We start from the raw sequence: 11,103 nt of genomic DNA, 5'->3' as shown, positions 1-11,103 counted from the left end.
ATGGTGCCTATGGTTATATAGTGAGCACTCCTGGAACGCTTAGCCTGTGCTAAGAGCTTCTGCGGGTTGTCTCCCCGATTTCTGAGGACAGCCTGTAATGTTGGTTTCCCTTACTGTCTCCATTTCATCGATCAGAAAGCAGAATCCTCCCGCGATGAGCCACACCAGAGCTAGCAAGTGGCAGAGTAAGGACTCCTTCCTGGTCTATCTGACCCTGCATGTAACTGCTTAGATGTAGAAACTGAGGTCCAGAAAAGGGACGTTTCTCTGAGTGCAGCCGGCATGTCCGTGGCTCTGCCCAGGCCCTTGCACGGCCAAGCCACCTCTGACCCCACCAAGTCGGCAGCTGTTTCTCACCCACCATGGCCTGCCCTGGCCCCAGCCCCGCCCCAAGCTGCCCACTCCAGACCCTCCTCCAGTTTGTGTTCTTTTTTTTTTTTTTCAGTTTGTGTTCTTTGGCCACTGTGGCTTCTAGCATGCCCGGGGAAGGGACCCAGACTTCCCAGCAAATAAACACCGCCCACAGATTTCCAAAATACAGATAAGTGTTCCCTCCCACCTCGGCCAGGACTGGCTGGAACTCCTTCTTCTGCTCCTCCTGGTGTCTGTGTCTGAGTCCTCAGTGGAACAGCACGTGTCCTCCACTGTATGGGGGAGGGGAAACCTGCGCCGCGGGGCATCACTGTCATGAACGGTAGCAGAGTAACTAACAGCCATATCCTGGTTTGGATACACTTTTCCAGTGTTCACATTTTACGAAACAATTGTGAACAGAGTCTCCCCAAACAACTTGGACAGCAGTGTCTTTGTCACCAGCAAGAGCCCTTTTGGGAGTCATCTAACAGGGCTGTCACCAGCACCCCACACCCCAGCCTCACATCCAGGGGGGTGAATCAGGGTCCAGAGCTGTTCAGGTGTGTTAGCCATCTCCACGTGGTCACCACTTACAGAGAGGGTTGCTTTTCAAAAATATGATTCAGAAGAATTTTGAACATATATAAGATTAGGCAGAAAGCCCACCCTCACCCTGTCCCCATCACCCAGCTTTCGCAGTTATCAGCTCAGGACTGACCTTGTTTCATCTTCATTCCTGCCTGTTTCCCTCACCTTTAAAACAAATATTGTATCATTTCATCCACAAAGGGTAAGAGTAGGGCTTCCCTGGTGGCGCCGTGGTTGAGTCCGCCTGCCGATGCAGGGGACACAGGTTCGTGCCCCGGTCCGGGAAGATCCCATATGCCGCGGAGCGGCTGGGCCCGTGAGTCACGGCCGCTGAGCCTGCACGTCCGGAGCCTGTGCTCCGCAACGGGGGAGGCCACAACAGTGAGAGGCCCGCGTACCACACACACACAAAAAAGGTAAGAGTAATCTAAAAGACGAAGAGTCTTTTATTAATATAACTATAATAACATTTTCACCCTAAGAAAGGAATAGATCGCTCATATCATCCAAAATCTGGTCAATATTCAAAATTCCAGATACTTCATAAATCTTTTCTTTTTTTTATAGCTTGAATTAGTATCTAAATAGGGTTAATACACTATGATTGGTTAATATGTCAGGTTTCTTTTACTCTGGAATTTCCCCCTCCATCCCTCTCTTTTTCTTTTTCTTTGCAATTTATTTTGTTGAAAAAACCTTGGCTGTTTTATCTGTAGGGATCACTGCAGTCTAGAATTTGCTGATTGCAGCCCCATTGTGTAGTTCAGCATGATTCTCCATCCCCAGGGGTTCTTATAAATTGGGAGTTGCATCTAGAATTGCATCTGATAAATGCAGGCTTGAGTTTTGGGGCAAGAATATTTCATAAGTGGTACTGTTTCTCCTGTCTGGAGGCATATACTGTCTGGTTGCTTCTTTTATGATGCTATCATGTCGCTTTATTTTTTTAAAGCTCTTATTTTGAAAAAAACTTCGAACCTGTGGAAAGTCGCGAGGATAGTGCAATGAACTCTCATTGATTTACCAGTTTTTGCCACATTTGCCTTATTATTCATGCTCTTTTCATATATAGATATATTTTTCTAAGTCATTTGAGAATGGGTTTCAAGCATCAAGCCGCTTCACTCTTAAATATTTCAGGGTGAACCTGCTAAGAACTCTTTTCCATAAGCATCTAAAAGAAAAACCATTCTTCTATTTTCACAGTACTTCTGACACAATGTGTGGGGTTTTCCCTCACACTAAACAATTCTCCAGCTCTTCAGACATCAAGCTGGCGTCCTACAATTCAGTTCTGACATTAACTTCCCAGAGTTAGCATAAACCCCACAGGTTAAGGGCTCAGTCCCACAAGGCTGCTCCCACTTTGGACACCAGTCATAAGTTGCTGGTTGTCACCTGTGCTTTTGGTCAACCAGCTATAAATTAGGGGTTCCCAGACCCTCGCCTCAAGTTTGATAATTTGCTAGAAAGAACTCAGGGAAATATTTATGTTTACCAGTTTATTATAAAGGATGCAGATGAATAGCCAAATGGAAGAGATGCATAGGGCAAAGTATACAGAAGGGCCGGAAGCTTCCATGCCCTCTCTGGGAGTGTCACCGTCCTAGCCCCTCGATGTGTTCACCAACCCAGAAATTCTCTGAACCCCATTGTTTAGGGTTTTTGTGAAGGTTCCATTAAGTAGGCATGCCTGATTAAATCACTGGCCTTTGGTGATGGAACTCAATCTCCAGCCCCTCTCGACTCCCCAGATATCAGGAGGTGGGGCTGAAAGTTCCAACCTCTAATCACCTGATTGGTTCCTCTGGCAACCAGTCCCCATCCTCCCAGCATCCCCTTATTAGCATAAACTCAGGTATGGTTGAAAGGGGCTTATTGCAAATAATGAAAGATGCTCCTATCACCTCTATTGCTCAGGAAATTCCAAGAGTTTTAGGAGCTCTGTGCCAGGAACTAGGGACAGAGTCCAAATATATATTTCTTATGCCACACTATCAAATTCAGGAAATGTTACAGTGATGACATTCTATTATCCAATATCTAGATCATTCTCAAAATTTGCCAATTATCTTGTGTTGCTTTGTGTGTGGTGTGTGTGTGTGTGTGTGTTGTGTGTGTTGCTTTTTAAAATGACTTTAAAGGACTTATTTCCGGGAATTCCCTGGCAATCCAGTAGTTAGGACTCTGCACTTTCACTGCCAAGGGCCCGGGTTCAATCCCTGGTCAAAGACTTATTCCCAAATGTCTAATCCTTGCAGCCATGGAATCGTATCCTCAGAAATAATTTATAAATCTATACTAAATTTATTTTTATTTCATTTTTATTATCAAAGCAATAAATGTACTTCATTTAAAACATAAAACAGTCTAGGGACTTCCCTGGTGGTGCAGTGGTTAAGAATCCGCCTGCCAATGCAGGGGACACGGGTTCAATCCCTGGTCCGGGAAGATCTCACATGCCGCGTAGCAACTAAGCCCTCGCACCACAACTACTGAGCCTGCGTGCCACAACTACTGAAGCTCGCGTGCCTAGAGCCCATGCTCTGCAACAAGAGAGCCACCGCAATGAAGCCCACGCACCGCAATGAAGAGTAGCCCCCGCTCGCCACAACTAGAGAAAGCCCACGCAGCAACGAAGACCGAACACAGCCAAAAATAAATAAAATTTTAAAAATAAATAAATAAAATGGTCTAAACTTATGAATAAAACTAACATTCCTTTGCTTTCTCCCACTCCATCCCCATGGCAGCCCGCCCCCCCCCTCCCGTGGCTTCAGCCCAGAGGTGTTTCCTCTGGGATTTACCTCCGTGTTCTTAGATAATACACTTTCATTGCATTTCTTGGTTTTTCAAATGTAGATGTTATCTGTTGGCTTCTACTATGAAAGATCACGATGTAGCCCTCCTTGATCACCCCTCACCCACCCTCCCAATATAGTTATTAATACCTCATGAGTTCTGGTTAGATATTCATTGGTTACATTGTTTTGACTGTGTAAATACTGTTCACAGCTGAGCCACTCCTTCCCCACACCCCCGACCCTGAGACTCTCACTTGTAACGTGGGAACACAGTGGGTCTGCTCCCTTCACAGTGGGCACCCCCATCCTCCGTGCTGGAGTGGTCACAGGGAATCTCTCTAAGCTACCTCTCTCCCTCCTCTACTGTGAAGCCTGTCACGGCTCCCTGACGATCCTTGGGTGAAGTGTCATCCCGGGTCCTTTGAGCCCTGTCCCTCGTCTGTCTGTCTGTCCTCACCTCCCCCACTCCCATTTTTTCCCCAGCAAAACTGAGTTATGCCTTGATCTCCAAACGCTCCAGCTGGTCCACGTCTCCATGTCCCATACGTGCCACTCCCTCCGCCTGGCACGCCCTCCCCAGCCCTTCCACGGGTGGACCACACTCAGCTCTGCTCCTCAGGAAGCCTGTGATGCCCACCTTCCAAGAGCTAAGCTTGCCCTTCTCTGGGCACTTCCGCTCCCTAGCCAGCTCTGGAGTACTGGATCATCAACAGGGCTGTCACCCCAAGGGGCCTGGAGGGCTACGCATGTCGTCCTTTCTGAAGTTCTCAACGGAGCAGGGCTCTGACTGAGACTTGCTGAGCGTTGGTTGAATTGACTGCTTGTGCCTGGAGCTCAGAGAAGGGAGACAGGGCCTGGCAGCCGGCAGGGGCAGGGAGGGTTCAGTGACAGCCACGGTAGAGGGTGGGGTAGGGTGAGGAGAGAGGCCTTCCTCCCTCGCCCATTCCAGCATTGGCACTAAAAGAGACCACCCCTGGGAGGCCCCAGGGCAGCCGTCTGGTCTGCGGCTGGGCCCACTTTCCTGGATCCTGATGCCTGCGACCCTGCCAAGGTCCAGCTCTGCCAAGGTGAGCTGAGGACATGGCAGGCTCTGAGGGCCAGGTTTCCCGAGGCTCTCATTGATAGGGCGCTTCCGTGGGCCGGCCCTGGACTCAGCGCATGCGTGCTTTGGCCCATCTCATCCCTAAGACACCTAGAGCCAGGTGCTATTGTTAACACCCCCATTTCCCAGAGAAAGACTGCTGAGGCTCAGAGAAGGGTCATGCAGGGAGAACGTCCTGGAACTGACTACTAAGATCCCAGGGCTAAATGTTCTTAGTGCTTTCCATGCATTAACTTGGGTGAGGAGGGACCGTTATTATTTCGATTGAACAGGTGAGGAAACCAAAGCACAGAGAGGTTAAGCAACTTGTCCAAGGTCACCCAGCAAGTAAGTGGCAGAACCCGGGCATTCGGCCACAGAGTTTTACTCTCTTTGCTCTCAGCCTGATCGTGAGGGTGATGGGGGTGGGAGGCGATGCTGGCGCTCCCGGTCAGGACACAGCACACCTCAGTTTGCAAAGATATTGCACACCTGCCACCTCACCTGCCTTTCAGTCCAGAGAAGACACATAGATCACGGCCCCCATTTTGCAGAGGAGAAAATGAAAACCGGAGGAGGGTAACGACCGGCACAAGGTCACACAGTAAGTTAGCTGCTGGATAGGGGCTTGGGTCACAGGTTTGATATCCAGGCCTGGGCCGGCCCTGGCCCCCTGACTGGCTGGACCCACTGAGTTTGGTGACCCTGAGGAAGGGGGTTATCAGGGGGTTACAGGGCAGGTGAGCAGAGAGTTCTGAGCAGGGAGGCAGCCCAAGCCTTCTGGAGGGCAGCCCAAGCCTTGCCTCCTGCTTGCCGTGGGAACCTCAATTTCCTCATCTGTAAAATAAATGGCCTGCATCTGTTGGACCCTGAGGGCCCTTCCAGCCTGAATTCACAAGGTGCCTGCAGACACAGTGTTCCCTGCTCGCCCCGTTGCTTTCCCCATTAGTGCAGCCGAGCAGCCCCATTTCCCCTGCAGGATATTTTTTTCCACCTGTTCGCAGCCTCTTCCCATCTGGCATGGCTGCAGGCCTCAGGAAGCTGGGGAAGATGTCCAGCCAAGCCCAGAGCGTCACACTGGTTTGGGAATCAGCACCTCCTGTTCAATCTGCCTCACCACGCTGCCCAGTGAGCACTTACTCGTTCTGTTTTGTAGCAGAGCAGCCTGTCATCTGTCTGTCTGTCTGTCTGTGACCCTCTCCAGCAGGACTGTGAGCTCGATGAGGGCAGAGGTCACATGGAGAGATCAGAGCTTGATAAGCAGTGAGCCTCCTATTTCTGGAAGCATGCACAGAGAGGCTGCGTGTGGCCGGGATGTGGAGCGGGACAGAGAATGGAGCCGGGGGTGGGGGTGAAGGGAATCAGGCCCTCCAGCTCCGGGCTCTGAGACCCCCAGGAGCAGTCCTTGAGACCCCACGGCCCGGGAGAGGACTGGGGGGCTCTGTCCTCTGTGGGCAGTGGAAAGAGAACACAGAGGCATGAAACTGACTCATCGAGGATGTCTTTACAGGAACTGTGGCAGACACTGGCCTGAGGGTGGATAGACTCAGAGCCTCCAGAGCTTTTGCTCTGTAGGAGTCCCCTCTGTGCTTGGGCCACACTGACCGCCAATGTCGGGAGGCCTCGGTGGGGAGCCACATCCCCTCACAAGTGTCCACGCTATCGGCCATGTCCTCTGGGGTCTGATGGGCTGCCACTCCATGAGAGTGAAGTCTTCCGTGCTGACGAAACCAGGATGGGCGAAGCTTGGAGAGTGCACTTCGGGGGAGGGGGACCGTTTGCTGAGCCAGGGGCATCTGCTGCATTCTCGCCCATTCGAATGGTCTGCACCTCCAGATGCACCGCGTTCCCTCTGGCCTCAAGGCCTCTGCCCAGGCCCCTCCCTCACCTGAAACACTCATCCCCTCCCCTGGCCAGGCTAACTCCTACTCATCCTTGAGGTCTCTGTTTCAGTAATTCAACAACTGCTTCCTGGGCACCTACGATGAGGCAGACACTGTCTCAGGAGAGCTGTTGGCCTTGAGTGAATAGTCCTGCCCTCTCAGAGTTTCCACGCGATGCTGATGTGGGATGAGTTGCCATAGGCTTGTGGCTGTAACGAGTAGCCCCCAAGTCAATGGCTTAACCCAATGAAGGTCTATTTTGCACCCATATCACAGTCCAAATGGGTGGCAGGGGGGCTCTGCTTCAGTGCCACTGCCATCCCCTAGCCTTGGATAGGGTCCCCTTGGACCCTCTGCATCAGGCCAGCTGGTGAGGGAAGAGGGGGAGCATGGAGAGCTGGGCAGGGAGGCTTCATGCCTTGGCCTGGAGCAGCAGGCATGCCACTTCCACCCACTTTCTCCTGGTGCGAGCTTGGCCGCAAACACACTGTCTGAATGTCCTGGGGCTGCTGTAACAATTCCCGAAACTTGGTAGCTTGAAACAACAGAAATGTATTCTCTCTTGGTTCCGGAGGCCAGAAGCCTGAAATCAAGGTGCTGGCAGGGCCGTGCTCCCTCTGCAGCTTCCAGGGGAGGGTCCTTCCTTCCTCTCCTGGCTTCTGGGTGCTGTCAGCAATCCTTAGCATCCTGGGCTTACGGCCGCATCACTGCAATCTCTGGCTCTGACTTCACATCGCCTTCTCCTCTGTGTCTTTCCCTTTTTGTGTCCCTCTTATCAGGATACTTGTTATTGGGTTTAGCCCCCTGATAATCCAAGGTGATTTTCTCATCTCAAGATCCTTAATAATTATATCTTGCAAAGACTTTTTTCCAAATAAGGTAAAATTCATAGGCTCTGGGATTAGAACATGGACCTATCTGTTTGGGTGCCACCTTCCAACACTAGCAGAATCACCTGGACTCCTTTACACAGCAGCCAGCTTCCAGGCGGGCAGAAACAGAAGCTATTGGTACAGAGTCTCTTAAGGCCTAGGCCCAGAAGTCCCAGAACATTATTTCTACTGCATTCTATTGGTCAAAGCAGGTTTCCGGGCTTACCCAGATTCAAGGGCAAGTAGAATACATAGAATACCCCTCTTGTTGGGAGATGTGGCAACAATGCCAAAGGGCACGCTTCATGGGAGGGATGGTTGCCGCTGTCTTTGGAAACAAGCTAACAGAGTGTGTGTGTGTGTGTTTTGGCGAAGGCCTCTGCTAGAGGCCCCGGAAATGTGCTCCCTGATGATGGTGTTGCTGATGAGGCTGAGGTAGGAAAGGCTCCACCCGAGTGGAGCTCAGCCATCAACTAGCTGACCCTGGGCCAGTCCCTCATTCACTCAACAACTACCTACTACGTGCCAGGCCCCGAGCGAGGCACTGGGGTCCCAGTGGTGAGCAAGCCGGGTCCCTGTGGAACTGGCCATCCTGTGGATGACAAAAGCTTATAACTGGACACACTTGTCACAGCGTGTGACAAGTAGAAGCAGACCAGCAAGGAGATGGGCTGGAGAATCCCTGGGGACAAAAGAGGCCAGGATGAGCCTGGAGGGCAGAGACCCAGAGGATGACCCCTCCTGGGCCTCAGTTTCCTCCTCTGGACATCAAGAGGGTTTGTCAGAGCCATGGACTCAAACTATGTTCCCTGGAGTCCTAGCATCTCCCAGAGGCACCGCAGGGGCTACTGCAGGGGATACTGCAGAGGGGGCTGAGCAGGGGGCATCTAAAGTTTGTGACTAATTGGGTTGGAAGCTTCCAGGGATCTCCCACAGTCTAGGTGCCAAGCCAGACGTCCTGGTCTTGTTCTGGTCTCATCCCGGTGACTGTCTGGGACAAAATTTTCCCAGGTCCTCTCCTGTTCCTGAATGGCTCTGCCAGGGTCCTGGGCTCTGGGGAAATAGGGAACCTCCCCTTTTCCACTGGGCCCTCAGGTCCCCCTACCACCGCAGAACAGACCCTCCACCAGGATGCTTGCAGCTGCTCCCTTACCTTTGACCTTCGGTCTGCTTGAGCTGGGAGAGCCCCAGGGACCCCAAATGAGGTGCCAGTGTCTCTCAAAGAGCTCAGGCTCTTTGGGGTCCCACCCTCCCCTCTGTGTGGCCCCGGGTGGGCCCCTTGCCCTCTCTGATCCTCTGGGTAAGTCCTGCCTCATGGGGGTAAGCACAAAGGCAAGGAGCTGGTGAGATCCAGGCCCTCTGACGCTGGCTTGAGATCAGCACAGGGAGAACCAGAGAAGTGCCAGGAGACGCCCAGCCTCCTGGGGACCTGCCCCTTGTGCTTCTGCCCCATGATCTGGGAAGCTCTGGACCCCACCTGCCCCCAGGGGGTTGGGAGAGGACTGGGGGCGAGTTAGTCAATAGGAAAACCACTTACTTCAGTTCAGCAACTTTTATTCCTGTGTTCAACGCAGTGTTGGGCATTGGGTAGGGGCGGGGCCAGAGATGCCAAAGAGAATAATCCCCTCCCGCCTCTGGGCCTCAGTTTTTCTCGCACAGGGAGGGAAGGTTTCCTCTGTTTCCTTCATGGGGAGGCTGTGAGGACAGTGACAATACACGACAAGACATAGTCCTTGCCCTGGAGATGGGCTCACCCTCTGGGAGGGAGGCCCATGCCCTGCCCACCACTAGCAGCTGGCAAGAAGGGCAGCTGGGGCCCTGTGACCAGGTGATGCGCCAGAGGCTCTCAGCCACGGGTCTGGCTTCACTGAGCTCTGTCCTGGTGACAGAGGCCTCAACGGGCCACGTAAGGAAGGGGAACAGTCCACGCAGAGGAGGTCACTCCATTCACAGTCCAGAGGGCCACGAAGAGGTAGGTCGTGCCATCTCCTCCAGGTGCAGCGAGGACCCACACCGCTGCTCGCATCCTTAGCTGGTGGTGCCCGGCGAGGGCTGTGGGGAGGCCGGCTGGCTCAGGGTCACGCTGGGGAAGCTGGTGACAAAGCTCTCCCACCTTCTCTTTATCTTCTGCAAGACAGGAGGGGCTGAGATCAGGGCCCCGGTCTCTGGACTGGGTGGTGGGCTTCAGGTGCTGTTCCACCTACAGCCACGAGGTGGTGGTAGACCCCAGAGACAGAAGCATGGCTCACTAGCCACCCTTCCTCCTAGAGGAAGCCGGCAGCTCCCACCCAGGGGGGCCGGATCACCCCCTTTTCCGGGGAGAGGGGAGCACAAGACGTAACCCTGGGGAAGTTGTACTGGCTGATCTCTTGCCTCCAGCAAAATCCACCCATCCAGCACGCTGACAGATTGACCATCTCGGAACAAATCTGACCGTATCACCCACCCGCTCTAAAACCTTCCCTGACTCCCCAGTGCCTATGGGATAAATCCCAAAGGCCTTCAGGCCCTCCTGAAATACAGTTCTTGGATATCTCTCTCTCCAGCCCCTTCCCCAGACAGCTCTGTTATCTTTTTGATCTACAGCCCCATACATTTCTGCCTCTGAGCCTTTGCTGCCCTGGGTCCTGCTCCTGGGGACGTCCCCCTCCCCTCTAGCACTCCTCCATCCACCAGCCCTCAGCCAAACCTGTTGATATTGCCTCAGCCACCACTGGCTGCCTTCTTGCTGGGCTTGGATCAGCTGCTCTGTGTCCCCCAGGCTCCCTGGCAGTTGCTCCTGCCCGGGGGCGTCCAGCCTTTCTGGGCCTCCGTCTGAGGACCTGGACTTCTCACGACCCTGTCTGAGGCTCAGCGCCCGGCGCAGTTGGCCTGCCAGGGGCCTCCCGCAGGGCTCCTGGAGCTTGCTATAAGAGGACCGTGGTCCTCGCAAGGACTGGCTGCGTAGCCCTGTCCCCATGGTTCTGGAGGCTGCAGGCACAGGACTGCTCCAGCCCCTTGGCGAGCCCCTGGCCTTCTGAGATGGCCTGGTGCCTCCACTCACCTGACAGGAGCTCACTTGGGGACAAAGGTTGGTGCTGCTGAGGTGGCCGTTGTAAACCAAAGGGCGGGTGGAGAGGCGGTGTTGTGGGTGACTCAGGGATGCTTGACCTCGATGGCCTGCCCTCCTCTTCCTCCTCCAGGCAGCCTTCACTGACCACCCCACCCCAAAGATCTTGCCCTCCCCTGAACTCCTGTAGTCCTGGCTGTCCAGACTCATTTCGTTGACAGAACAGATGGCTCAACAGCAAAACAGAGACAGGCTTTTAAGAAACAGGACAGCTCCAACCTAGAACTGTCAAATTCACAGAGACAGAAGGGAACATGGCGGTTGCCAGGGCCTGGGGGGAATGGCAAGTTGCTTAATGGCTATAGAGTTTCAGTTCTGCAAGGTGAGAGACTTCTGGAGGTTGGTTGTACCACAATGTGAACGTATATAACGCTACTGAATTGTACATGTAAAAATGGCTAAGATGGTACAT

The 11,103-nt window shown here is 53.1% G+C and overlaps 1 protein-coding gene across 1 annotated transcript; it reads right to left on the bottom strand.

Moving 5' to 3' along the window:
* Positions 1-9,139: 9,139 nt before the first annotated feature.
* Positions 9,140-10,579, bottom strand: C8H11orf86 (chromosome 8 C11orf86 homolog). Its single transcript, XM_032641249.1, has 2 exons — positions 10,272-10,579; positions 9,140-9,709 (listed from the first exon to the last, which is right to left on the bottom strand). Exons 1-2 carry the CDS (start codon positions 10,539-10,541, stop codon positions 9,611-9,613), a joined length of 369 nt encoding a protein of 122 aa, XP_032497140.1. The 5' UTR covers positions 10,542-10,579; the 3' UTR covers positions 9,140-9,610.
* Positions 10,580-11,103: the final 524 nt, after the last annotated feature.

This window comes from Phocoena sinus, chromosome 8, assembly GCF_008692025.1.
Source record: "Phocoena sinus isolate mPhoSin1 chromosome 8, mPhoSin1.pri, whole genome shotgun sequence".
In the NCBI taxonomy this organism is placed as follows: Eukaryota; Metazoa; Chordata; class Mammalia; order Artiodactyla; family Phocoenidae; genus Phocoena; species Phocoena sinus.
The sequence above is the reverse complement of the archived record's forward strand: the minus strand, read 5'-3'. Positions and strand labels throughout refer to the sequence as shown.

Bases quoted from the DNA above. Each gene is read 5' to 3' on its own strand.
- C8H11orf86 (XM_032641249.1), bottom strand. From the start codon at position 10,541: ATGGGGACAGGGCTACGCAGCCAGTCCTTGCGAGGACCACGGTCCTCT. The intron at 9,710-10,271 runs GTTTGGCTGAGG...CCTGTCTTGCAG, and splicing joins GGCTGAGGCAATATCAACAG to AAGATAAAGAGAAGGTGGGA.